We start from the raw sequence: 27085 nt of genomic DNA on the forward strand, positions 1-27085 counted from the left end.
TGGAAAGCATAAAATTTCACAAACAAAACAGCAACAATAAAGGAAAATGAAACATCCACTGGAGACTGGCAGATCACATACACATATTGACAAAAAACCTATGGCAATAAGGAAAATTATACATGCATGTTAAACAAATCTACCAAATTAGCATCTACCTACGACAGTAGTTCTATTTGAGAATATGACAACAAAAATCAGCTGGGAATATACCATGTTTAAAAAGAAGCATTTCAAATGCATCCTACATCCCTTTTCACTTAGAATAAACATAAAATGTCAGGCTTCTCAAAAGAAACCCTCAATTTTGTATCATTGGCTGTTATAATCCAATGACTACAATTGTAATCTGCATTTACTAGTAATTTTATTTTTTTTTTACACCAATGCAGGGACATTCATTAATTTTATTTATTTTTTTTAAGAAATGAAGCAACACATCTTTCTGAAAAATCTCAAATTCTTCATCATCAACAACAAAACATTTGTAGCCAAGTGTGTAAATAAGCACAATCAGAAATACAGAGATAGTACCTCTCTTCTAAGAAGAAAATACGCCATGTAAAAAAAATTACAAATGTAATCTTTATGTAATAAATACTGCTTGCTGAGTGCAGTATTAAAAGTACCCTCAAAAAATATTTGGGAAAGAAATAATACATTTAAAAAATATTGCAGGAAAGGATAAGAACAGCAGGAGTGGAGCAGATGTAAAGCATACCTCTGTTCCATCTTCTGTAGCTCTTCTGTTTCTTCACATTCAACCACCTTGTTTAAAAAGGAAGAATGAAAATGTTAACTATGAAAACTGAGTTCTCCACATTTGCAGTTTAGACTGTTCTAGAAGAAAATCAGAGAACTGCAGGCAATTTAGTCGTGGAAGTAAACCTATGTTTCACGTTGGTGACTAACACTCAGTTGAAATAGTGGGAACCACTTCCAGCTAGATCCACAGACTAATTCTTAACATTAATTTTGTCTTTTTGGAGTTCATAGTGTGAGTCCCAGACTAAACCTGGAATTATACAGACTGTGAGTGAAACTTCAGACTCCATAAAGCCAGTGGGAATTCACTGGGTCCCTTCTTTTTTTACCTACACAACTCTTTTTTTTATCAATTGCACAAACCGAGTCTATTCTGCAAAGGCCCTATTAAAACATAATGAAAATTACTGAGATGTTTCAGAGCTGTGTAAATTAAGGTGTCAGCAATATACACTGAACAGTATATTTTTTCCACCTCTGAATACAAAATCATACTAAAAAGCAAATTAAATCTCATCAATTACAGCATGGCACAGTTACTTAATGTGATCAGTTTAAAAGCAGTCTGCCAGTGTTACCTTTTTCACCAAACTCTGAGAAGTTAGAAGTTGTGACATGAAGGAGACTGACAAGTACTTGAAATGTCGAAGTTGTTTGTCCGAGTGAGACTCTACATTAAAAAGCTGCCCATCCTGGTTTTTTAGCTTTGTCTTGCATGTTCTTGATTTTTTTGGCCCAGGATCATCTATTGAAAACATTCCCAAAACAAATTACAGACAGGAAAAAAGGACGTCTGATTTCTGATTACAGAAACAAAGGAAAATAACAACCAAGTGGCAATCAAGGACAGTTATTCTGCACCACCCAAAATCATGGTCAAGTTCCAAAAAAGATGTTCTGAGAGCAGCAGTGCCATCTGATCATTTTACATTAACTGATCTTACATTAACTAAGCTAAAGCTACAGCACACTGACCACAAACAAGAGAGGCTTCTGAGGAAGGAAGACAAATGCACAATGTAACATATTTGTAAAAATTGCTTCCACTGTCATTAGCAGATCCTTCCTGGCTAGTAAAACATACTCAAACAACAAAAATACCAAATCCTTCCTTAAAAAAAAAAAAAAAAGCAACCAATCTTCACCTCCTTCTTTATGCTTAAGCAAAATAAAAAGCAAAAAACCACAATAGACCAATCGGCCCACAGTCATGATCATGTCTGCTATAAATAACAGCTTATTTCAGCTGAATGATTTACTGTACCTTCTAACTGAGTACCATTGGATATTTAGCCCTCAAATGAATCTATGATTAAACAAACCAAACCAAAACAACCCATATCATAACCTTTGAAAAAAAAAAAAAAAAAAAGGAAGAAATCAGAGCAATTCTGTGTTGCCCAGTTTTTTATCTAGAAGAGTAAAAGGAGGTTCATATGCATCTGCTGGCTGTTCTGTGGTTACCTTCTTTATTCTCTGGTAGCTCTGTCAAGTATTGGATTATTTTCATCATGCTTTGGAACTGACAGCGTACGCTGAATTCACAACAGATGGAAATCCAAAATTCAGTGTCTGCTTCCAGCACAGCATCCTGTTTACAGTTTAAAAAGATAAAAGCGATTATTTCAATAATTTATAAAAGCTAAAAAGACCCCACGCTCTTCAGTCAGTTTGTGAACATGCCATGATGAGCTACACACTGTGAGGGCTGGCACAAGGGGTAACAGCAGCAAGTTGCTGGAGAACCTAGCTTCAGAGAGCAGGGAGAAAGCATCAGCTCCCTCCATCTGCATGGCAGTATCAGCTTGCCCATAGAGGATCACACCTCATCTGCTGGCATAAGTTCCTTGTCCTAAACCCCAGCTGGTGACTAATGTTAAAATAATGCATGTTTTATCAAAGATGTCTCCAGTCACTTAACGCCCTGGCTGAAAAATTACTTAGAGAGAGAAAAGTTGTATTTCCTCACTATTTTTATCAAGTGTAAACTAGACAAAACTTAATCTTCTCTAGGCAATTTTCAGTGAATAACTCGAGATATCCTACACGACAGCAAGGACTGACGTATCTCAGTAGTGTCACAACTGAAGTTCAACAAATAAGATGATAGTAATAGGGTGCTTCACCATCAGTTTCTGTTAAAGCACAAGCTCAGAGCTCACTAATTATTTTAGTGAAAACTAGGCTCTTATCTTGCAAAAGTGAACAGGAAGGAAGAGATCTGTCTTAGAGGAAGAAGTTGACCCCAGTGGTCTTCTAACCTTGTCTGTGCTTGCTGTCACAGTCACAGTTTTGGTCACATACTGCTCAAATAGCAGCACCAGGAGAACCCAGAGAAATCTGTCTCCTCCCACTGTAGTGATCAGCTGGGCCAGGATGGGCAGGCGCCGGTGCTCTGGCACATGGGGCAAGGCATCCACAAACACACGGATGATTTTTATCACCACCTCTTCCACACCTCTCGGGGACTCTGACAAATCACTGTCTTCAGCCTATTGACAAACAGTAGGGCAGTTCAAGCAGATTACCAAACACAAGTTCTCTCTTGTAAATTCAGCAGGTAAGAGAAAGCACATACAGTTCACTTTTTTCCAAGTCCTTTCCATGAGGAGGACAAATTTACTGTATAAATACCTGTATAAGAGCAGGAATAACCATCTGCACTGTCTTATTTATTACTTGGAATGTGTACGTGTCATCCAGACGCAAGACATTTGCTCCCATGAATGTAAAAATGGGCATGATGTTATGGAGAACTTTATCCTGGAAAAAAAAAAAAGAAAGATGAGATTAGTTTCTCTGAAGTGCTGCTCCATATGTTATACCATAAGGTATCTCTTGCTCCTAAAGATGTCACTTGATTTCTATAAAATAAAACGAGAATCACTGCTATCTTCCCAAAATTGGCAGTTAACTAATTTTCAATGTATAACATGGGACTATTCAGTTCTTAATGCTATTTAGAGACCAAGACACACTTTCAAGCAAATCACTTAAGAGTAGAAATTAAGTTCAGTTTCATAAAATTATCTTTATTATTGAATTCAGTCTTACGGTCAAGCAAAATCAGCTATGAGGAGACCTGCAGCTCCTCTCTGCTCTTTTTATACTTCCGAAACACCTACAGTGGTTACTTCAATAAGTGAGCTGGAGTGGTTCTGTCACCTTGCTCAAGAATTAGATTCCTACACTTTGTCTCAACTTAGAGCAAGAAGGTGTGGCAACATTTCTCTTTTGGGTTTTGTGAGCTGAAAGTGTTTTAGATTTAAAAAGAAAGGTAAGATTGATGCAAAATATTTGTTCTTATTCTGAACTTGGAAATCCTGTCAGAGTCAATATTAATGCATAAGACACGCTCAGCTTTATAGCAGGTAATAGTAGTAAGATGGTGACAAAGAAAAGTAACTCCAAAAATAAAAAAGGCAAACTCAAAGTGAAACCCACAATTCTTCCAACAAAAAAGCTCTATGTCTTCAGGTACTACTTACAGGAAACATGCCAGCAACAGCACCAAGGAGAAGCAGTGCATGGTGATGTGTCTGGGGCATTTTAGATATTCTGATGCACTGAACTATCAGTTCCACGTTGAATTTTTCTTTGTCAAGGATATCTGTGAGCAAATAATTCATTAATATAAGCTCTAATGGTCAACCATGCTAGAATAAACATGAGTACAAGCAATGGTTTCGAACTGCAGACCGTACCTACAGAATCTACAAAAACACAAAACCAAGTAACCAAACAAAAAAAAAACACACAAAAAACAATGCAGGTCCCTTGACAACACTGTAGACTCCAAGAATAAAAAATGTAGAAGCCATTATTTAAAAGCTGTACTGTTGATGGTACCAATGAATATATTTGGTATATTTGGCAATTTTTACCTGCGGGGATCTTGCTGCCATCTGGTGACAGTTTCTGGCAGATGTTTAACAGGCAGCTGAGGATCAACTGCTTTGTATATTCCATATTTTCTTCTTCTGATGTCAGAGGTTCCAGACACCTATGCATTCAAGAACAAATTCACAGATTGAAAAGAGGAGATAGGAAAATAAGTGATCAAATAACATATTAAAATGTGAATGAGAAACTGCAATCTTTATTCTATGGAAGTTTTAAACTGAGGCTTCTAGAAAGTGGCCACTGGGTACATTGTTGCAACCAGTTTCTCATCCATTACACAGTCTACACATCAAATCCATATTTTTTCAATTTGGAGAGAAAGATGTCATGGGTGACTGTGTACAAGTCCTTAATGAAGTCCAGATAGATGGTATCAGTAGCTTCCTTGTCCACTGACCCAGTTAGGCCATCAAACAAGGCCACTAGGTTGATCAGGTAGGACCTGCCCTTGGTGAAGCCCTGCTGGCTGTCTCATATCATCTCCTCCTCTTCTACATGCCTTAGCTTCTAGGAGGACCTGTTTCATCATCCCTCACACAGAGGTGAGGTTGACATGTAGTCATCCTGGGTCATCCTTTCTACCCTTCTTTAAAATGAATGCGATGTTGCCTTTCTTCCAGGGACTTCACCTGACAGCCATGTCTTTTCAAATATCGAGAGTGACTTGGCAACTACATCAGCCAGCTCCCTCAAGGCTCTGGGATGCATCTCATCGGGACCCACTGACATGTGGATGTTCAAACCTGATCTTCACTTACAGCAGGAGGGATTTACCTATTTGATGTACCTAGAAGAAATTTTATGTAAAAAAGGCAAACTACAGAACCTGGCAACACACTAGGGAAAAGTACCTCATACTTCAATGCTTTACAAAGTCTGCTGCAGAAGAGAATGTTTTATAGAGACAAAATTACCGGCTCAGCAGGTTAAAAAGTGCAGGTACCAGTGCCTGTGGACGTTTAAGTTTTTTCTTGTGCTGTAGTAATTCTAGAATAAGCATAACCCTCTGCCAGCTGAAGTTGCTTGTTTCTGGTGCCAATTCTGCATCCGGAGGCTTTCTAAAAAGAGAAGACAAACAATCAGGATATAGAATTCCAAAGAAGATAGTACAATGTTTCAGAAAATAGAGACATAAGCTAAAAAAATATAGATGTATATACATTTTCTTTCACAAAATTAGTAATATCCTTTACTTTTTCTTCTGGAAAGGTGACAATATTTGTACTAAAACTCTGACATAGATCACTCTAATAAGTGATGTTTGTTAAATAAGGCCAACTGAGATAAAGAAGATAAGAACAGCCATTCCAGCCAAACCAAGAAAACAAACACAACATCCTGTTCTAACAGCAGCCAACAGCCAACACTTAAAGTAGAGTGTTTATATAGCTGCTTCTTTATGAGAACGGAGAGAACATAATAGATGAAGCTGTCTAAAAATTAATGATTATACTTCCATTTTAACTAAAAGAAAATGCTGTCTTTCATTCACTAACCAACATTTTGATGAACACTGTTAAGCTCCAGCCACTTGTACAGGAGTCTGTCCATACAACTTTAATACAAAGGAAGTTTAATACCAACAAAACCAAGGGCAAATGCCAACATTAAAACTTCAGTAAGAGGGATTTTTTTTTTTTAAATTTAATTAAATTAGGACTACAGTTTTATCTGCTTTATAACAGCAACACTGGTTGGTTTTATGCTGCTGAAAGTAGCTCAGAGTTATTTTACTGAACAGGGGAAATGAAGAAAAAGATATTCATGCTTTCAATACAAGCGGTGAAATATAATTAAATTAGCCACATTTTCAAACTTTTTCAAAACGTATTTCTATTTTAGTTATTTTACTTTTGTTGCTGCATTTTCTGCCTTCTAGTTTGCTGAACAGTGGCCAGACTTTTGGTTTTCTCAGGAGGCTCAATTTCTGTAACGATCTGCTCAGCACACACAGAAATCTGAAACAAAAACAATAATGTAATTGCACACGAGCAATGTGTCGTACCATACCACGCATCTATGGGCCCTCCTTTCTCTTTTTAAATGTGTCCTTTTCATGCACATATGGGTATATAACCCACATATTCATACATTTAAGTTGGATCACCGTAATATCTGAATGCCTCTCCTTTTAATTCTTGTAGCATAGAAAGTGAATGATTTCAAGTGCAAGTAATACAATAAATTACTATGTGAAAGCTACAATTAATGTATTTTGGGAAAAGTCTTCTAGTAACCATAAAAAACAAACAAACAAAACAAAACCAGTTTTTACCCAGAAAATGATCATCAGTGCAACAGAAAGAAGTGACTTCTACTGAAGTCATTCATTCACATAATGTAATGAATGACTGATGCATTATTTCTACAGAAATACCTTCTAAAAGTAACTATTTAAATTTGTATGCCACTAACACAATTATATAACAAGTAGTTCTGATTCCTTTAGTGCTATAAATGATATAAACAATGGGCATTCAGTGTTGCAACAGGGAACCACTGCCATACATTCAAACAAAATTCTGTGTACTGGAATTTACCACTTACCCCTTTAAACACACTGCTAATCGTCTGGGCACAAAGTGGGTTCTTACAGTTTAACAGTAAGTCAAACAATACTTTCAGCAGCTTTTGTTGCACCCTCCCATCTGAGAGAGCTGCAAAGAATGGCTTAGTAATCTACAAAGGAAGAAATGAAAAGACAGAAAGGTTTACTGTAAGAAGGCAACAAAATAAAAAGCAATGAAACTTGGGCACACTAGATTATGACGCACCTATCACACAAACAGATTTACTTATTAGCCACGTATTTGTAGACATACAAAAATCCTTAAATTAAAACATGTTTCTGAAATAGCAAAATATATTTGTTCCTAAAATTTTCTTAAATGCTTTTGCTGATGGAGGGAGCAAACTGCTGTTGCCTGGCATTTATTTCTTAAAATACAGGGTAGTACTACAGACGGAAGGTCTGACTCTATAGATATCCTTCAAATAAGACTTTTTAAACTATTATATTTTCTCTTGACATTTTTTTTTTTTTAAATCAGGAAAAAAAGCAGGAATTTCCTATACCACTGACAAAAAGTAGCCTAAGGAACACGAACACCAGCATCTGCAGGGAATCATACAGGCATTCACATGCATGCAAATACAATAATATTTCAACACTCTGTACTTGTCCAAGTACACAAATGAAGCCAGCAGCAACATCTCTTTCCAGAAAATTTGAAAGCTTTGCAGCCTCTTTAGCTGCTTCAAAGACACGACAGACACTTCGTAAACTTGTAATGAAACAAAGACAGGTCAAAAGCTACGGACTCCTTAACAGTGTTCTTGTAAAGTCCAATTCTAAACATTACTTTTTTCCTTAAGCACAAAAACAGATTAAAAGTCTTTCAGAAAGCCAGACCTGCCCAAGTGCTGTGATCTGGAAAGGTGGAACTTCTTCATAGATTTTTGTGGCAGCATGTAGACTTTTGATAAATAAATCCAGACTCTGCCGATTCTTGCACAAGAGGGCTGCTGAGTGTTCATTGAACTTTCCAAGTATGAGATGCAGGAGAACAACTTCATCTTTCAACATTGTCTCAGGTTCCTTCAAGACCTTCTCAAGCAATCGGTCTAGGGCAGGCAGAAGACGAGTGAGAATCATCTGCCAACAGAGGAGACTTGTAAGAATAGTTTGGCTTTTAATGCATTCTTCTTTTAACAAACTTCCAATAGCACAGCTTCATTTTACTGCAACATCTGCTCCCTGTCTGGTGTGACATTATATATTCTATTTTATTCAACAGCTATTAAAGAGGAACAATATGTCTTGTGGTCAGGTTACCAGGAATATTCCCTCAATCGCTCCTTTGCTGTTACATCTGCAAAGGATATTTCATGCTTTTGAAGAACTGAGAGCATTTTTAAACGTAGTTTATGACTAATGTCTCCTGTAAACTCAGAACTGGGGGAGGAACACTCATCTCTATGCAGTGTACAATCCCTTCAAGAAACAGACAACTGAATAGAATGTAAAAATTCGTAATTCCATTTATTTTCTTGAACAGTAAACTCATATTTTCCAGCATTTAGAAAGGAGGAATTCTGAATATACTTGGGATATAATTAAGTTAATACGTACTAATAAAATTAAATAAATAGTACTTCCTATGTTACAGTTCTGTGCAGAAAACTCTACATTCACTGATACCTAACCAAAGTAATCAATTCCTTCTGAAACAACCTTGTTCTGAAACAGTTGTTTTCAGTAACTTCAAAGGAGCTTCCTTAACAACTCCAACACAAAATACTGCATCCCATGCATTCCTGGATAGAGCATGAAAATATTTTCTTTATTAAATCATACTTTGCAGCACTACTGCCTATTATCAGAGTGCCAATTTAATGCCTAATAATCTACAAATTATGAAGTTATTTAACAGCATTGCTATTACATGAAATTTGAATTAAATTAAATGATTGTTCTGTGTTTCGGTTAGATAAAATAATGACAGAAGAAGTGTGGAACTATCAAGGCTGCACTCACCTCACCATGGACTTCATGAAGAATTTTCATTAAGTTTTTTGCAACATATGATGGGGCAGTAGGGTTTTGTACACAATCGACTATGCTTTCCAAGGCTTCAGACAGTTTTTTCTTCTGGGATTTCTGCTTTGGTTGTGTCTGAAGTTCCTCAAATAGGATTGCCATAATCTAGTTCAGTAACAAAGTGAAAATTAAGTAATCTCCCTGCCATAAAAATGCCTTAAAACAACATTTATTCAATGCTTTTGTAATAACACAATTCAGGTACAAGCTGAATTATTCATCTGTAAATGAACCACAGGCTATCATCTTTTGACTGATATTCTCAATTCTGTATGTGACACATTATTTGAATATTCTTACAGTCCTTTAAGGTAAACAAATAAGAAGCACGTCAAAGCTCTTGCTACATTTCCTTTTTTGCAGTGCTAGTGGCTATATCAATTCTCATCAGGTATTCAAGTGAAATCCACTGCTTTTTGTTTTTCCTTCATAAGCAAATTTGGCTGACATACAGTCTTTTTCCATTTCTCTTGATAGCCCACCATCTAAGCCATCTGTAAGAATCACATTCCTTCAAAGCTGGCAACTTGACAGAAACAATGAACATTTCCAGTTAACTTGATTCCTCTGGAAAAAAACAGAAGCTCACAGCCACAGACCAAACTTGTACCAATGCACACCTTATTAGCAAAAATACCTGTGTTATGTACGTAGGGTCAGATATGATCTCCTCCATCTTTTGCCCAAGAAGCTGAAGAACAGGGTGAAACAGAGACTCTTTCATACTGCTCAAGGAATGGAAGCAATTGAGAGCAGCCCTTCGAACTTCACTCACAGGACTACCCAAATTAATTAGCAGAGATATCACCACTGCAAAAAGAGAGAAGAAAGGAGGAAAAGCTAGGAGAACTGCACGATCAGAATTTTATTTAACTGTCTCTGAAGAGGCACTGATATTACTTTGGAATTAAAAGAGTTGTCTTTTCACTATAAACCTCCAGACTACAAGACAGCACAGCTCTGAACTCCTTCACCACACCTCTTACATCCAAGTTTAAGTTCACAGAATTCATATATTGCTATTGACTGTGACATCCTTTTTCTAAACAGAAAGTAAGGGGCTGTAACTGACTTCTTCAGCATATGATCTTGTGTCTTTAACACCTTAAAGATTTAAAAATACCCTTCATGGTATAAAACACAGGAAAATGACATGAAATTTAAAAGTACTGTGATTAAGACTTAAGATGAGATAGGTACACCGTTTTACTTACCTGGAGATGATAGTGATAACAGCTGTTTCTTCTTTTGGTAAGTCTGAGATACAAGCACTGCATAGCCAATATACAGAGCTCGAGTCTGTAGCATTGCATTGACTTCATAATTCAGATGATTTGAAAGGCTAAAGCTGTAAGTCCATAAAACGGAAAGGAATTTGAAGAGAACCTCTGAATCTTCTAGATGCACCTTAAATGTAATGGGAATAAAAAAAAAGAGAAAAAAAGAAGAGCATTTGTTTGAAAGCTTTAATTTATTTGGCCAAATATTATTCAAAACATCCAGTAAACCACCTAAATCAAAGGAGTACAAAGAAATAAAATTAAAGAGTCAGGTATGTAAATATAGTATATTTTTCCTTCTCATTGCAGACTAAAACTACATCCACAAGAATATTTGTATAAATGTGTTAACTAAGGGAGATTTTTTTGGGTGAAAAATAAACCAAAATTAAGAACTTCTGATCTCCTCTTTAGAACAGCAGAAACATTTATATTGCAAGTGCTCTGAGGAAGGAGCTCCTGGCTTTTCAATCTGTCATATAAAATGATTTTCAGAAATCCATAAGCCAGTATTTAAGGACTGACAGTTTATCTCCCTTGTGTGGCACAGTTGTCTCTATTGAATATTCACACTAAATGTCACTCTTAGAATTTTTGTGTGGGTTTTCCGTGTGTTTTTATAGAGCCAAAGTAAACCCTGAATCATACATGTATTGCTGACCTTCTCAGACACAAGTCAGAGCACACCTGCCTCCTTCCCCCTTCAGTAGGTTGCTGCTCCAGAAGATTTGATTCAGTTTTTCACACATCCACATCCAATTATTTCAGCTCCACTTTAGGACCATCCTGTCAAAGCTCAATGAGGATAACTTCTGATTTTGAAGCAGTCTCCCAAGTGAATTTACGGTTCTCGTTTACTATGTAGTCTGACAACAGCTAATACTCCTCCTGTCTGCAGACTGCCTCTGGACTCCTCAGAGGTCTCCATTCATTGAACAGGAGAGCCCACTCAGCATCCAGCAGACTGAACAGAGCTTACTGGAACAAAGCAATAAAGCCTTTGACATACTCTTCCCTATTGTCTTTCCCAGGATTCCACCAAAATCTAGCTTCTACCTACAGAAACTACACTGCAGCAGGAAAAAATAATTTTCTTGACCTTTAAACACTCTCAAAATCAGAGGTCAGCACTACTCCAGAAGTGAAAGAAGCAAATTATTACTGCTGCTGTTGCCTTCATTACGCTCCAAGGATATTACTAAATCCATTCCTTAAATTCCGTGGAGTCTCATCTCCCATCTTCTTTACTCATCTCTCTTCTTCAAAAACAAAGTCCTCCTTTTAATTTTTGTGTTTTAAAAGCTACCAAATCTGAAAAAACAACTGCTTGGCAGGACCAGAAGTTCTAACTCAAACTTAAGTTAGCACTGAACCAAATAATTATTATGTATTCACCTTTGCCTCAGCTTGTCCATTGTTTTTTCACTCCAGTTTTTTCGTACATTCAATCCTGAAGCTTAGGACTGTAATTTGCTCACAGCACTAGCATGCCACAAGCAACACTGCACGATCAATTCTCAATTTTCTCACTTTTCTTTAAAAATATCTGCTTCTGTGTAATATTTATAAAATACTCTGCATAATAACTCAGAAGAATAACTAAGAAAATAGATCTAAAAATAATACCTTGAATAAGAGATTCATCAATGCTCGGTACTGAACAGCATCGCTCCCCTCACTAGCTCCGCAAACAAGTAGGTCAAATAGCCCCAAAAGGAGGTGCAGGTAGTCCTTGCAATCTTGATTTAGAGATTCAGGATTCCACCAAGTTTCTTCTAAAAAACACAGGTTATAACTCTGTTACAGTGGCTGCATATAACAGCTTCAGGAATAATGAGGAAATAAACAGTTAAAATAAGACAACGCATCAACAGATTTCATACTCATTTCAAACTGATGAGTAAAAGATGAGTGTTAAAACCTTAATGCTTACCTTTTGGAAAGGATGGAGGAGGTTTTAGGTCATTAATGAAGCTTCTCAATAGAAACACAAATATAGCTGACTCCTCTGCATCAATACTTCGGTCACTATTGAGCTTTTCTATATATGTAGTTAATAAGCCCACTGGCACCAAACTTTCCTGTATTGTTTCAACAGACCAATTTGAGGGAGTTTCCTGTGAATGAAAATTTATTTAAATGGACACTGTCACACTCTCATCCAACAGAAAATGGAATTTAGCACTAATGTCCAGCGATATTTCACTTCTAACTTCAAAATGGATATTCGTAATAACTGAATTACGTTTCTGATTTTAGACTTAAATTTGCATCTGCAGTTTTAAAACCCGAATCTGCTCTTACTACCATGACTAAGAGTGTACACAAGCAAGATAACAAAAGGGTGAAAATACAACTCTCCACAAAATATCTCTTCAAAGATGCTGGGAGTTACAGCATTCTGTGGACACCCAGTTTCATTCTTACATCTACATCTGCTTGGGAATCATTTGAGGTAAGAAAAGCTAATTACCATGTATTGCTACATGATGGATGCAGGGGAGGTGTACACTAAGAAACACGACCCTGCTCAAGTGGGTTTCTTATACAGACCAAAAAAGAACGAACTGTTTCAATATTAAAATAAATAAACAACATCAGCAATAAACCTGCTGGGAAATATTAACAGAAACAAAGACAGGTGAAAGATGCAGAAATACTGTTTCTCCAAGGATGTGCATGAAGCTGTAACTAATATAAGCTCTTTTTCATATTTTGCTGTATTTCCTTTCTTCCCACGTCAAGACACCAAACCCTGTACTCAGCAACTAAAAAAAACTTGCATTCCTAAGCTGAATAATGATAGCACGTAATACCACAAAGTAGCTGGAAAAAACGGTCCTGACGTGGTGCTGAGCTGACAGCACTGATACAATGAATCATTTGGTGGAGCATAAGGCAAGAGCTCTTCAGGTATATATATTCTTTTTGAACAAGGACTCACTGGAGTGGTAAAACATAACAGCAATTCTTAACGGTAGCTTCTATTACTGCTGCCAAGTGAAAGATTTTGCCTTTATTTTTATTTTATTTTTATTTTATTTTCAAAATGAAGGCAAGACTTTCAGTCCTCTTCAAGGTTTCTGAATTTTATGTTCTTAGGATCTAATACATTTCCTCTGCTACTAAGAAAATGCTTTTTCCAAACTGTTTACATCTTACCTCTTCAGGGTGACAAGCTCTGAGGTTTCGTATCTTTTCATCCAAGAAATGAAAGACCCTGAGAGCCACTGAAAAATAGTTCTCCTTCATCGGTAAATTGCAGCAGCATTGAACAAGCATGGAACCAATTACATGTGCAGTTACTTTCTGTCTCACACTGTCAGATTCCATTTCAGCAACAAGTATCAGATCATCAACCTTGGAAACGGGAGGGAAGGAAAAAACAATGAGTCTGTAAGATAGCATGACTTCACTACGACTTTCACAGAATCACAGAATCACAGGGGTTGGAAAGGATCTAAAGGAGGTTCCCTTTTGTGTTCTCCATTACTGAGGCACCCACCTCATACAGCAGCGCACTCACATTTTCCCTGGCCTTCCTTTTACTACTGACATACTTTAAGAAGCTTTTCTTGTCACTGACCTCCCTTGCCAGATTTAATTCCAACTGGGCCTTAGTCTTCCTCATCACATCCCTTCATGCCCTGACAACGTTCCTATATTCCTCCTAAGTGACCAGATCCCTTTTCCACATTCCTTAGACTTGCTTCTTTCATTTGAGCTTTTTGATGAGCTCCTTGCTCACCCATGTACCTCCACCTTTGCATGATTTCTTACTCTTAGGGATGTGCCAGCCTTGAAAGCACCTTGGAAGGAGTGGTGCTTGAATGTCAATCAACTCTCTTGGGCTCCCTTACCTTCTGACCCTCTAGCCCATGGGATACCTGCAAGCAGGTCCTTGAAGAGGTCAAAGTTGGCTTCCCTGAGGTGCAGGGTTGCAACAACTTTATGGCATGTTTCATTTGCAAGCCTAAATAAGTTGATGCTACAAATTATTGTCTGCTGTAATGGTATTCTTTGGAACCTGGGAAGGTACATGCATTTGTGTGTACTTCCACTCACAGGTAAACTTGTTAATTATCTAGATATTTTTTTCTAGGAAATAAAAATTAAACCAAGTTTAATTAGAAAAATAATTTGCCCAAATAGATAATAGCTTCATTTCTTCTTTTCCTTATGTTAAGACAGAAACGTGTTTTATCTAGAGTGTACTTGAGTTTCCTATGCAGTATACATGTATCTCCCTAGAAGCTTGAAAATTCTTCTATGCCACATCTGTTCTACTATAGTGGCCATCTAGAAATTCAGGTTAGAAAAGCATGGTACACATACCATTTGCAATAGTAAGGAAGAGTCCCCTGAAGTCATGTTTTTAGAAAACAGCAGAATCATCTTCTTGTTGACCATTCCAACCAGTTCTGCAGACTTGCTAGATTTAATTGCCTCCTGAAGAACTACTCCATAAGAAAAACAAATCAGAGGACACAGGTATACAAATCAGATATTAAAACACTGATAGCTCAATAGTAAGAATTAGTCAGAAAAATACTATACAACTTCATTTTTAAAATGAGCTTTTTAAGAACTCTAATCACAATCCTAGTATGACAGCCTGTTAAAAACAGCCAATCTCCTTCAATAAGCATTCAGGTTCAGTAAGTACCGAGTCCTGAATTGTCACAATTCTTTTTTCATCAGATTAGTTACACTGAATACATTACCTTCCGGCCAGTCTTTCAGCAAAGGGTGTAAGGAGCAGAGATCAGATTCTGATAAACAAATGGCCATTTTCCATTCTGAAGATTTTGAATTTGCATTAGTGATCACCATAAAGGGCAACAACTGCATTACTGCTTCATCCAGCAGTTCTTTCTTCTCTTTTAAAATCTCCTCTTTGACTAAAATCTGTATTGCTCTCTCCAGAACCTTATACCTAAGAGAAAAAAGTGATGTTGATAAGCCATTTTTCTAGCATGTCTACTACACTTTGTTTTATTAACCATTTTCCACGATGTTTCTGATGTTGGTTTTCTTTGTTTTTCTTTTTTTTTTTTTTTTCCTTCAGAATGCAATTAGCAGTGAGAATAAACAAGGAACACAATGGAAACAGTATACAACTGAAAAATTATCCTATAATTCAGCATAGATAAAGCATAAGAAAAAGTACTTAAAGTGGAAATTATTTTAAGCATTCTTTGAAATTACTTTTCTATTTAATTTATACAGAAAGAAAATAGCCTGAAAAAAGACACAAATGTACCACTTTCCATCCTTTGAAAGATCAGCTCTCTGGAAGATGCTCAGAAGGCTTGAAACCACTACTTCTGGATTTACTTCTTTCCTGAAAATCTGGAAGGTAATAAAGAAGAAGAAATGTAAGCATAATAAAATGAAAAATAGTTTACTGTTCACAACGGATGACATAACTGCTACACAAAGCAGAAACACAGATCAAACAGCTCTAACGAATCTCCTATTGATGACAGTGTAATAAAAATATAATCGGGGTAATGTTATAAGGCTGCCCGGTGTGGCCTATGGATATGATAAAGTATGGAGAATTTATTAAATGCAGAAATGTTAGGTGAAACTGATAAACAAAGAGACAAGCAAAGCACTCTCGATAAGACCTGCTTTTACTTTGGTCCTGGCCTGGTTTTAGGTCAGTACCGTAGGAGGCAATGCAACACTTATCTTTATGACAAAAATATAAGATGCATTAATAAAAGATATTTAAGTTTAAACATAGTCACTCACTTCTGTTCCCATGTTTTAGTAAGGATGAATGAACACAAAAGGCCAATTATACTACTGCTAATAATACGTCCCACTACTTCTAGTAGAAGCAACAAAGACAGACTGTTACCCTTGTTGGAAACAATCACTACAATGCATACCAGAGGCCTATCCAGCGAACCTGAGCTGGTGCTCAGTACTTAGCTAATACCAACTGACCAAATGACTCCCATATGGAAAAACTCAGCTGAATATTTCTCACTGACGTAATGAGTTCTCATTGCGTCATTTTCCATACGAAAGTCACTTGACATGGCTTGCATTTTTATAGACATACAGACCGGACAAGCAGGAGGCACACTTCATAATTAATGATTCAAATATGCTTTAATAGCTATATAAGGAAACATATAAATCCAAGCTAACTACAAACTTTGAGAAAGATGAGAATGCAGAAAACTGCGGCAGAGGAGTATGTGTGACAAAGTAAACTATAGCCTCCCAAGTCTGTGCTGTTTCATCTTGCTAAAAACCCCATACACCAAAGACAGGAGTAGAAGAAGAGCAATGAAAGACAAAAGCCATATACCAAAAAGACAAGTAGAAGGACAATTACAAAGAATACAATCCAGACACATATTCGGAAGCTGCTAAAATATCACCTAACTTATCCAAAGAAATACACACACCTCCAAAGCACTGAAAGCAGACATGACAACATCTCTGTTGTCATCCTTGAGGCGCCCAAAAATTGCTTCTTCTATGAATGATTGATCAAAGCCTTCCTGAAGAAACTAAAGAAAGAAGAGCCAAGAAGAAAATACGTTAGCACAACTTAATGAATTATTGGAATTGGCTTTTAATGAAGTACTGGAACTGTAGAACAAGAGAACAAGAGAAGCAGTAACATTTAGATTAAATCACACATAACTGAGAGACTAAATTTCAACAAAAAGAAGAAAAATAAAAGTAATGTTGACTTAGATTTTATCTCAGTCTTCAAGCAGCTTAATAAACGAGAACTACTTACAGACTCCAGAACAAAGGAAAAAGCTGCCAGAAGCCTTCTGAAAATATCATGTCAGGATAACACTTGAATGGTCTAACATATCACTGGTCTTTAACCAGTACTGCTGGCAAACAGCTTTTAGATGTTACATTTTATATGTTAAATAAGTTCTCTAAGTGAGAGAATCGTGACACAAACCTTTGATGTTTCAATAACATCTTTCAAATGCTGAAGAGCCAGGACTCGCACAGCTGGCTGAGGATGATTCAAACTAAGCAGAAGTGAAGTGTCAGAGTCTTCCAGAAACTGAAACACAGATTTCAGAGTCACTCACCAGATGTCAAAAATACTTACAGTGTATGTCAGGATAATGGAGGAGAGTCTTTCTGCAATTTTTTGGAAAAGAAGAGAACCTGAACAAAAAACTGCAGAACAACGATGTCGTGTAACTGCTTCAAATTTGGTCTTCCTCACTTTGGAAGACATTTTTCAGAATGCAACCTGAATAGTACAGTAAATCAGATATACCATTTTGTCCTAGAAAAACGTTACTCTTATCTAAGGATTCTGAGAAAGCTCTAACGACAATGTCAGTGTGACAGACCACAGATAGAAACTGTCAAAAAAGGCATCCCTGCCAGTATAATTGCCTGCCCTTATCTCACAAAGCTTAAAGGCCTCAAGAGAGTCATATGCCTTCATTCTGTGTGCCTTGTTTTTTTGCTTAATCCAAGTGGTACTCCGTGACATAAACTGTGAGTTCAGAAAATCAGCATAAAAAAAAATACACTAAGCACTTCTTTTCTAAAGTGACTTCACTCTTTCAATCATTAGATACAAGTTTCAGGATGCTAACCATCTCTTAGTGATACAAAATAACTCAAATTACTTAAACAAAACTGTTGCAACCGTAGCTAATTCTCTGTCAGTCTGAGTTTCAATTACTCTCCAGAAATGGCACAGGAAGCGTTCTGTAGATACTTGATTCTTTCTTGTTACTTAATACAAGCATTCATAAAAATCAATGCAACAAATGGGTCCAGCCACCTTTTTTGACATGCGGTGAAGTTGTCACCCTCCCTCAGAAGTCATAGGTGACATTGACAAAATCTTTCAGATGATGAGACCTTGCTGGGCACAGCCAAATTATCAACATCAGCAAAAACACTGTATGCAGTGGCTATGTTCATAAGGAAAAAAAGTTAATTATAATAGGCAGGTGGAAATATATAAATTTTAAACATGAAAAAAGCCAATACTCATGACTGTTCATAATGAACATGGACTTAAAAAAAAAAAAATCCAACAGCTTTTAGTTTTATCACATTTTTTAATCAACCATCTTCCCCCACTTAAGTAAGGTCGTGGGCTTTTGTGGGAATGGCAGAGATAGAGTTCAAAAAGAGGAAGAGAGATTAGAACTTTGCCACAATATCACTATTTTGACAGTATAACAAAGTAAGAGGTAGGATGAAGAATTATGCTTCTACCTACCTTGTATTTGCCACAGCTTAATGAAAGAGAAATAAACTGGTGAAAAATATTTTGGTTGGCCTGATCCATAGCACTTTCCAGATGCTCCTCCAACACAGCGTCTAAGGCTTTGGGATACCTGCCAAAGACAAAATCCCAAATGTTTTCCACAGGGCACTGCAGAAGAGCATGTATTTTTTATAGACATGCGTGGAAATGCAGGGAAAATGAATGTACATGCACTTTTCCAAACCATTTAGGAAACTTTGTGAAGGCAATCAACCACTGTGTCATAACTTAGATAGATGACATGCAGCCCACTTAGAGTAGATAATGATCAGAAATAAATATAATGAGCCAGTAGGTATGGCACTGATGATAAAACATGTAAGGACAGATCAGTAAAATAAAATTTAGACAATTATCAAGTGTCTGTTGTTTTTACCACATTTTTTTAGGCAAGAATATAGTGTTTACAACACCCAGTAAGCTAAGATTGTAGTTGACATCACCAGTCTACAGGCTGTAGGTCTGTCATAGGAAAATTGAACTTACTTTCTCTCAAGAAGTCTGATAAGAGGAAGCAGCTTTTGACTGATTGTAGCCATTCTGGTGGGATTAGATTCAATCTCGGTACCATAGGAGACAAACTCTTCAAGAAACTTGCTAAAATAACAAATAAAAGTCATTATTTTCAAGGCATGGCAGTTTTCACTAAAAACACAGTGTTAAACAGGTAACAATTAATATGCATTACATACTGGAAGTACAGATTTGCTCCTGGACTAAAGTTTCACTCTGTTCTATATTCCCACAAGTGCTAAAAGCATGGTAAAAACATGGATTGTTTGGATTACTATTATCCGGGTATCATTCAGATTATCAGTTTCTAAATCTAAGCTTGGAGTTAAACGTGCAAGTAGAAAAGCATGACTCTAAAAGAGAGTTGTTATTAAACCAGAAATGACTGTAGTACTCCAGGGAAAAAAATAAAAATAAAAAAATCAATCTAAGTTAACTTACGAAGCCAAAAGGTGATCCAAATCCTTTTCCAGTGGTATACTCTGAAGAATACCTTCAAGATGTTTGATATAAATATGATCTTCTCTGTCCTCAGAATCTTCTTGGTCCTCTAAGAACAATGAGTAATCATTGATGATGAACAACAGTTTGAATGCAACCTTCTCATACTGACTAAAACATATAGGCAGTATCACCTGGTGAACCAAGCACACAGTTTAAAACCACAATGTCCACTGATTACTTGCACTAACTCTCTATGAGCTACTAGCAATGCTTTCCACCAATTTCACTCAAATGCCAACGGCTCTGTTGCTACCAATAAGCTCAGGTATGCTATGGAGCATTTCAGCTCTGTTACCGCAATCGATGCCATCAACTTGTTCAAGCCTTCCCTGTCACGAACTAAAGTGTAGTGCTTTTCAATTAAAAAGCCCTTCCAAACACAATTTGGCAGTTACAACAGTTAACAAAACAAGTAGACTTACTAGTACAGACACAGGCTACAGCACACTAATCAGCTTCATTGTCCAGGAACACTTCCAGGCACATTAAATTTACTGGGCAAACAAACAACTCCATCATTTGAATTACATACAGAGCACTTGTAATCTATCAAAAACAACCTATGCAGAGGATTCAAAACACAGATTTTGTGACACTACACTACCTCTAACAGTCAGAAATTCAGAACATCAAAATTAAGTTACTGCTGAATACTGAAAATCAACATTTAAGTCAAAGTGACACAGATAGAACAATACCTAAAACAGCACCTACTGTAAGACCTGTTTTTCCAGGTCTTACAGAAAAACAGGCAACACCCAGACATACAAGCTCAGCAACACCTTCACAGGCACTGGTGCAGTTTTAGAAACAGAAACAAAAGGAAAATGATGTAGCTACAACATTTAGAACAGCTATTTATCTGTTTGTGAGACTCAGAGAACTGTAAATACACGTGCCAACTTACCTGCATCACTTTTCACAATGCTGCAGATAAAGTGAGGCAACAAGTAACGCAGAAGAGGAGAGATATCATAGCCTTCTGAAAGGCCTTGCAGAAGTGTCACCAGTTCTGGATTCTTGCAGAGATAATTAAATGGCCTGCACAACAGAATGGGAGATGGGAGGAAACAAATGCATGGTTATCTGGCTTGCTATAACCTTCAAACCACTCCTGAGGATTCGGTTCTTAGAATCAAGTAACAGCATCTTTGTAAATAAATGCTGAAAAGATTGTAAGGGTTTCACTTTCAGAGCAGCCCTTGCACGTGAAGCAAATACCTTCCACAGAACGGACAGGATTTCTTTTTTCTTTAAATAGCCCCAAACTTGTGCTGAAGTTATTATGCTACCATCACTTCCACGATTCCCACTTTAATGAAAACCTTACTGACAGGCTTAAATTTTGCACACTGACAGCAATTCTGGAAGTATCAGGAGAGAGACCAAACAATGATGGACTTAGACCACTAAGACTCTTCAGCTGTAGTGACCATAAGCATTTTTGAAGAATCAAATACACCTCCAAACCTTTGCACACATCAACTACTAACATCTCTGACATGGAAGCATCTCTTTAATGAGTAAGATGAAAAGCTGAAGTGCAACCTCAGCTCTTAAATGGAGAATTTCAATTGATGTAGACTTACTTTTTCCCAAGACCGTCTCCTTTCTGAGTTTGCAGAAGTAGGTTCAGGCAAGCAATCCCTTCCCTGGCTAATGAGGGCACTTTAGATAATGTCTTGCTTATCTGTAACATCAAGGAATGCACCAAGGAGGAATCCACTGTCACTTTTACTGTCATCTGGCATATTATCATATATGTCGCAGCCCTATAATCCTGTACAGAGGACTTCAAGCCCTTGGAAAAGAGAAAAACGAAGATGTACTATGTCTGACATGCACATTTGTTTAAAGAAAGTACATTAGTGTACAATTTCTTTCCATCCTTACATCTATGGAACTACACTAACTTTTTCTCCATGTGTTTTAAGTAACTATAAACATAACTTTCAAGACAAAAAAGGTGCTGTGCAGGGTCTAAACATAAAGGAAGAGAGATACATAAGAGTCCTTAGAAGTGCTTATCCGGGCTGTGAGAAAGCATGATTAGACTAGGAACTTCACCTACCTAATGTTTCAAACCATCTTGAATATTAGCAGCAGAAAAATTAGCAGAACACAGTACACTTCATCACACACAAAGGAAAACAAAACTTTGGGTACCTTTTGGATGTAGGGGAGAAGCATGGAGATTATACGGTCTGTTATCTTCTCTGCAGCTCCAAGAGCTGATACAATGGTGGAGGCATAAAATGCAAGAAGAACTCTCAGCTGAGCAGAGTTGCTAGCATATTCTGAGAAGACCTGGACCATAGAAGAATTAGTTATTGAGACACCAAGAGAAGTGGAAAGAAGCATACAGCTTCCCAAAAATGCCCAAGATCTCAGAGCTTCAGCACATAAATTCTAACAGCTCCTGCTGCAACAACTGAAGGCATCATCTCTCCCTAGCAGTAAACTTGGCCAGAGGTCACTGCTCCCTGTTGCAGAGAAGGCAGAAAGATATGGATGCTTTTCTTCAGCTATTATACTTGATCATAAAAAGGTAACCTAGACCATTTACTTTGTGTAGCGCTCATGACTGTGAACTGGACAGCCAAGATGCTGCCATGAATGACTGATTCTCAGCCAATTCCTCATAAGAATTTCTATAAAGTGTAATCTATAAAGACAATGATAATTTTTCATATTGCAAATGAGTTTTTTTAAATATTCGATACACCAAATGTTAATAAACATCATAATACTAACATGAAGATGGAAAAAATCAAGTGACAACACACAAGTATTGTTCTAGAATAAAGGAACAACCTTCACAGATTTTGCCACCAGTCTGCAGATGAAATCCATGAAATCCAGGTCTTTGTAGCAGTGTGTAATCAGAGTGCCTCTTGCCAGAGGGACACCAGGTTTCTTTCCAGGGTGAAAAAAATAAAGTTAGAACACTCCAAGGTAAAGTGAAATGCCCAAAGTAAATAATGAATATAACCCTATTAAATTAATCCTATAGATAAGTTAACATCACTTAAATTGCACATCCCTGGTTTTTTTTTTTCATATCTACCTTAAGAGAGACTATGAATTATATATACACTATATGTATATCATCATTACAAATTCACCATTATGTATAGTATATATTCAAATAAACACATATTTTAGTAACTGCATACCTTCCTAGCAGTTGCAAATACCTACACATTAAAAGCATACTTGAACTTTGTCAAAGAAAAAGTAATTATGATTGAAGTGTTCTGTAACTGCACTTGAAGAAAAATAACAAACAAGTAGGCATTCAGGCTCCATTCCTACAATTAAATCTTTCAGTACAGTCCTACAACTAATATATGATCACGTGGACCATATTCTTAAATCTAGAAATGAGTCAGCATATTATGAAGTTCTTCACACTTCTCCCACCACACATCTGTTAAGTACTTTACCCTTATTGGATCCAGCCAGTGCCATTTATGAGTTGGGCTTTTTATGTTTAAAAGCTGAATAACTCTCACAAATAGTTTGGTCTCGTGATATGGCAGAACACAACCAATCAAACTATCTTGATTGTAGAGGTGGATGTGAAATCTAAGATAGAAACAAACACATACATAAACAGTTAAAAAATAACTGGAAGTCCAAAACAAAGGCCCAGCCATGTACTTCTCAGAACATCTGGTTACTTGCTTTTATGCAAGACCAGAGGAAACTGTCACACTGGCTCAGGCATCCGATCTGCCTACAGTCAAGAACCCAAAAGACACACAGTCCATACATGTAGGAAGACATTAAGGAAAGTACTTCATATGATGATCTTAAGTCCCTAAGTTTCTTCTGTATTAATATTAGTATTAAGTCAAGTTACAGTAATATAGCACAAATTTCAGCACTATATATGTACATACATTTAATTGTGATTCAAGCTTATGCCAACAGCAACCACCCACTCTTTCATGATACGAGACATTACACTTTGCAACTTGATAGGTCAATTTATATAAATAAGGACAACACCTCATAAAAGTACTTGGCTCACTTTTTCTTCACACCTTCTTAAATAACCCTGAAATAAGATGACTTCTTGTTATAATACAATACATATAATATCATTCACAGTTCACAGTTTAAACTGAAAATTTGCTACGTTACACAGCTCGTTATCTCGAAGTATTTCACATAAACATCTCTCCAGGTCCTCTATAAGAGGATTAGAGTTGTGCAATTTGGTTGATTGCCAGACAAATAAGTAATTACATTTTATACAGATTATCATGGTGTATCAGAACTTCTACAGAAATTTATCAAGTGACACAAATCTAACTGGCAACGAATAACATCTGGCTCCACACAGACTAAACTCAAATGTATATATATTTTTATATATATAAATACAAATAACATTTCAACTTGTACTTCCAGAAAACAAAGTTATAATTATTCAAAATTATTCTTATGAGAAAAAAACATCTTACATTTCTGAAAATCTGATCTACTGACACGTAGGGTTTTCAGTGGATTACCTGTGAATGAGCCATTCCAGGCACTTCTGTGCAGGCTTCAGCATAAAGTAAGGGGACAGGTGAATCAGGAACAATGAAATATTCTCATTGAGCTGCTGATTTACTGATTTAGTCTGAACACTGCGTTCCAAGCCTTTGGACATGGAACTAAACAAGTTGGACTGGAACACTTCAAAGGAAGGATCGATCACCATCAACTCCTCTAAGCCAGTGCATCCTGTGGAAAAACAATGGAAGAATGGTTTAAATGCAACATCTGTAACCACAGTCCCTCATCACACTATTGCATCCAACCTCTTTACTATGGTGGTGTATACAAAACAAGGCAAATCAAATAATAAGACCAAAACTTTTGCTACACTTGAGGTACTTCCTGATGAAGAAAATTTTCATTTGGTAGTGTACTTGTCAAACAGTGGAGGCCCACAGCATCCTGGGCTGTGTGTGCAAGAGGGTAGCCAATGCTCTATGGGAGCTGAACTTCCCCTTCCATTTCACTTTTGTGACACTGCATCTGGAGTAGCTACAATGTTGAGCAAATGAGCAAAATGTTGACAACCATATACAAGCCCAGTAAAGGACCACTAAGATGTCTGAGTCTGAAAAATGACATGCAAAGCAAATGACAAGAACTGTGTTTGCTCAGCCTTGCAAAGACATCACCAAAAGGAAATCTTACTATCTTACTACTGTCTGCAACTCCTTAATGGAGTAGCATAGGTTATCAAGAAGATGGAGCCAGACTCTTCACAGAGATGTACAATGGAAAGATAGGATAGAACAATTCCAGTTGGAAGGGGTGTACAAAGATCATTGAGTCCAACTATCTGACTACTTTGGTGCTAACTCAAAGTTAAAACACCATTTAGAACTTTATCCAAATGCCTTAAAAACACAGATGGGCACAGAGCATTGACCACTTCTCTAGGGAGCTTGTTCATGTGCCTAACAAGCCTCCTGGTAAACAAATTTGGATGGGATAGAAAGATGTAACCTGGAACACAGGAAATTCCAAGTTAAAATATGGATATATTTATTTATTTAACTTGAGGATGGTCAAACACAGACCAGAGGCCTAGTATCAGATCAGAGATTGTGAAACTCCTGTTAACTACAATTGCATCTGAGATTCCAACTAGGTTTTTTATCCATCTGTCCATCTTCTGAATTGAATGAAACGTCATAGCATTGACACAAAAATGTTATGGAAGACAGTCCAAAAAACAGAAAACAAAAAAACCCTCAAAACATACAACATGTGCTGCTCCCTCCTTGCTGCAAGCCTACAGTTAACACTATCTCAGCAGGCATCCACGGCAGGCATGCAAAGAATCATAGAATATCCTAGATTAGAAGAGACCCAACTCCAAGTTCCACACAAGACCACCCAAAATCCAAACCCTACGTCTGAGAGTGAAGTCCAGAGGCTCCCTGAGCTCCAGCACTCGGGGCCGTGTCCACAGCCCCGTGCAGCCCGTTCCATGCCCACGGCCCTGTGGTGCAGCACCTGTCCCCAACCCCACAGCCCCTCCCCTGACGCAGCTCCATGCCGTTCCCTCGGGCCCTGCCGCTGTCACACAGAGCAGAGCTCAGCGCTGCCCCTCCGCTCTCTGTGAGGAGCTGCAACCGCCATCAGGCCTCCTCCTCCCCAGTCTCCACTTCACTGGGCTGAAAAACCCAGGAACAACTGCTCCTCACACGCTTTGGCATCTACTGTCACAACCCTCCTCTGGACACTGTCTAAAAGTTTTATGTACTTTCTGTATTGATGGAAGGACATGCCAAGGTGCTTCTGCTCATAGAACCAAGGTTCTTAGGAAGAATACAAAGTATGGTCTCCCCTCTCCAGAAGCATGATTTGCACACAACAAATCCATGCTGACTGTTCCCAATTACCTTACTTTCCACGTGTCCAGAAATGTGCTTCAACACAGCCTGTTCCATGATTGGAACACAATGATTGGAGTGATGCTCACTAGGCCATATTGCACTGAATTCCTGTTTTGGCCTCTTTTGAATCAAGTTCACCTTTACTATTTAATCTTCTCCAGCTGTTTTTTTAGATGATTTTTAGAATCTCTGACATGTGAAGAGCCAAACTTACCAATAGCAAAAAACGTGTTCCTGTCAATAGCAGCGGCTTCCTTGCAATCGAACAGCAGCGAGGCTGCCTCAGAGCGGTTCAGGAGGCTGGGATCGCTCTGGGGAAGGGCGAGCCGCTTCAGCTGCTCCGCGAGGGACGTCATAGCTTCACCTTTCGAGGACACACACCACAAAGGAAACCCTGCACGAAGAAACCCACAGATAAAGCCAGCATCCCACACTTCTCTCCCACGAAGTAGCTCCTGAAGCCCACCCTCACCCGAGTCCCACCATGAGCGGCTTGTGATCGCAGCGGCCTTAGGGACACGGACACGGACACGGACACGGACACGGACACGGACACGGACACGGACACGGACACCCCCTTCCTTTCGCCCCCTTCCACTGCGGCCGAGGCCTCGCAGCCAGCTGCCACTTAAAGGCGCACCCAGGTGGGAGCTAACCGGAGCCAGACCAGGAGAAGCACGGGACGGGCAGCAGCAGGCGGTGACGCAACCCGATCCCCCCCTCACTCAACCTCGGTACCCACCGGGCCGCGTACCGCGCTGCTCCCCACGTGCGCTGCGCGCGCCGCTAACCCGGAAACAGCCGCTGCAGCGGCACAGGA

At 37.9% G+C, this 27085-nt stretch overlaps 1 protein-coding gene across 1 annotated transcript in view; it reads right to left on the bottom strand.

The window, feature by feature from the left end:
• HEATR1 (HEAT repeat containing 1) overlaps window positions 1–27085 on the bottom strand; it is a 34390-nt gene extending 7305 nt beyond the window's left edge. The window contains exons 1-33 of the mRNA XM_048936472.1: window positions 27008–27085; window positions 26480–26659; window positions 24376–24592; window positions 23302–23443; window positions 22670–22771; window positions 22022–22162; window positions 21445–21656; window positions 20763–20896; window positions 19793–19901; window positions 19325–19435; window positions 18791–18908; window positions 17495–17602; window positions 16977–17081; window positions 15812–15900; window positions 15273–15484; window positions 14884–15005; window positions 13711–13908; window positions 12482–12665; window positions 12175–12323; window positions 10483–10675; window positions 9906–10078; window positions 9206–9373; window positions 8081–8323; window positions 7216–7347; window positions 6520–6626; window positions 5583–5726; window positions 4650–4768; window positions 4254–4375; window positions 3400–3528; window positions 3027–3257; window positions 2230–2356; window positions 1344–1510; window positions 722–768 (exon numbers count right to left, since the gene is read on the bottom strand). Coding sequence (XP_048792429.1) covers window positions 722–768; window positions 1344–1510; window positions 2230–2356; window positions 3027–3257; window positions 3400–3528; window positions 4254–4375; window positions 4650–4768; window positions 5583–5726; window positions 6520–6626; window positions 7216–7347; window positions 8081–8323; window positions 9206–9373; window positions 9906–10078; window positions 10483–10675; window positions 12175–12323; window positions 12482–12665; window positions 13711–13908; window positions 14884–15005; window positions 15273–15484; window positions 15812–15900; window positions 16977–17081; window positions 17495–17602; window positions 18791–18908; window positions 19325–19435; window positions 19793–19901; window positions 20763–20896; window positions 21445–21656; window positions 22022–22162; window positions 22670–22771; window positions 23302–23443; window positions 24376–24592; window positions 26480–26621 — 4697 coding nt within the window. The 5' untranslated portion in view covers window positions 26622–26659; window positions 27008–27085. The remainder of the gene's footprint in view (window positions 1–721; window positions 769–1343; window positions 1511–2229; window positions 2357–3026; window positions 3258–3399; window positions 3529–4253; window positions 4376–4649; window positions 4769–5582; window positions 5727–6519; window positions 6627–7215; window positions 7348–8080; window positions 8324–9205; window positions 9374–9905; window positions 10079–10482; window positions 10676–12174; window positions 12324–12481; window positions 12666–13710; window positions 13909–14883; window positions 15006–15272; window positions 15485–15811; window positions 15901–16976; window positions 17082–17494; window positions 17603–18790; window positions 18909–19324; window positions 19436–19792; window positions 19902–20762; window positions 20897–21444; window positions 21657–22021; window positions 22163–22669; window positions 22772–23301; window positions 23444–24375; window positions 24593–26479; window positions 26660–27007) is intronic.

The sequence above is a fragment of the Lagopus muta genome, chromosome 2, assembly GCF_023343835.1.
Source record: "Lagopus muta isolate bLagMut1 chromosome 2, bLagMut1 primary, whole genome shotgun sequence".
Taxonomy (NCBI): domain Eukaryota; kingdom Metazoa; phylum Chordata; class Aves; order Galliformes; family Phasianidae; genus Lagopus; species Lagopus muta.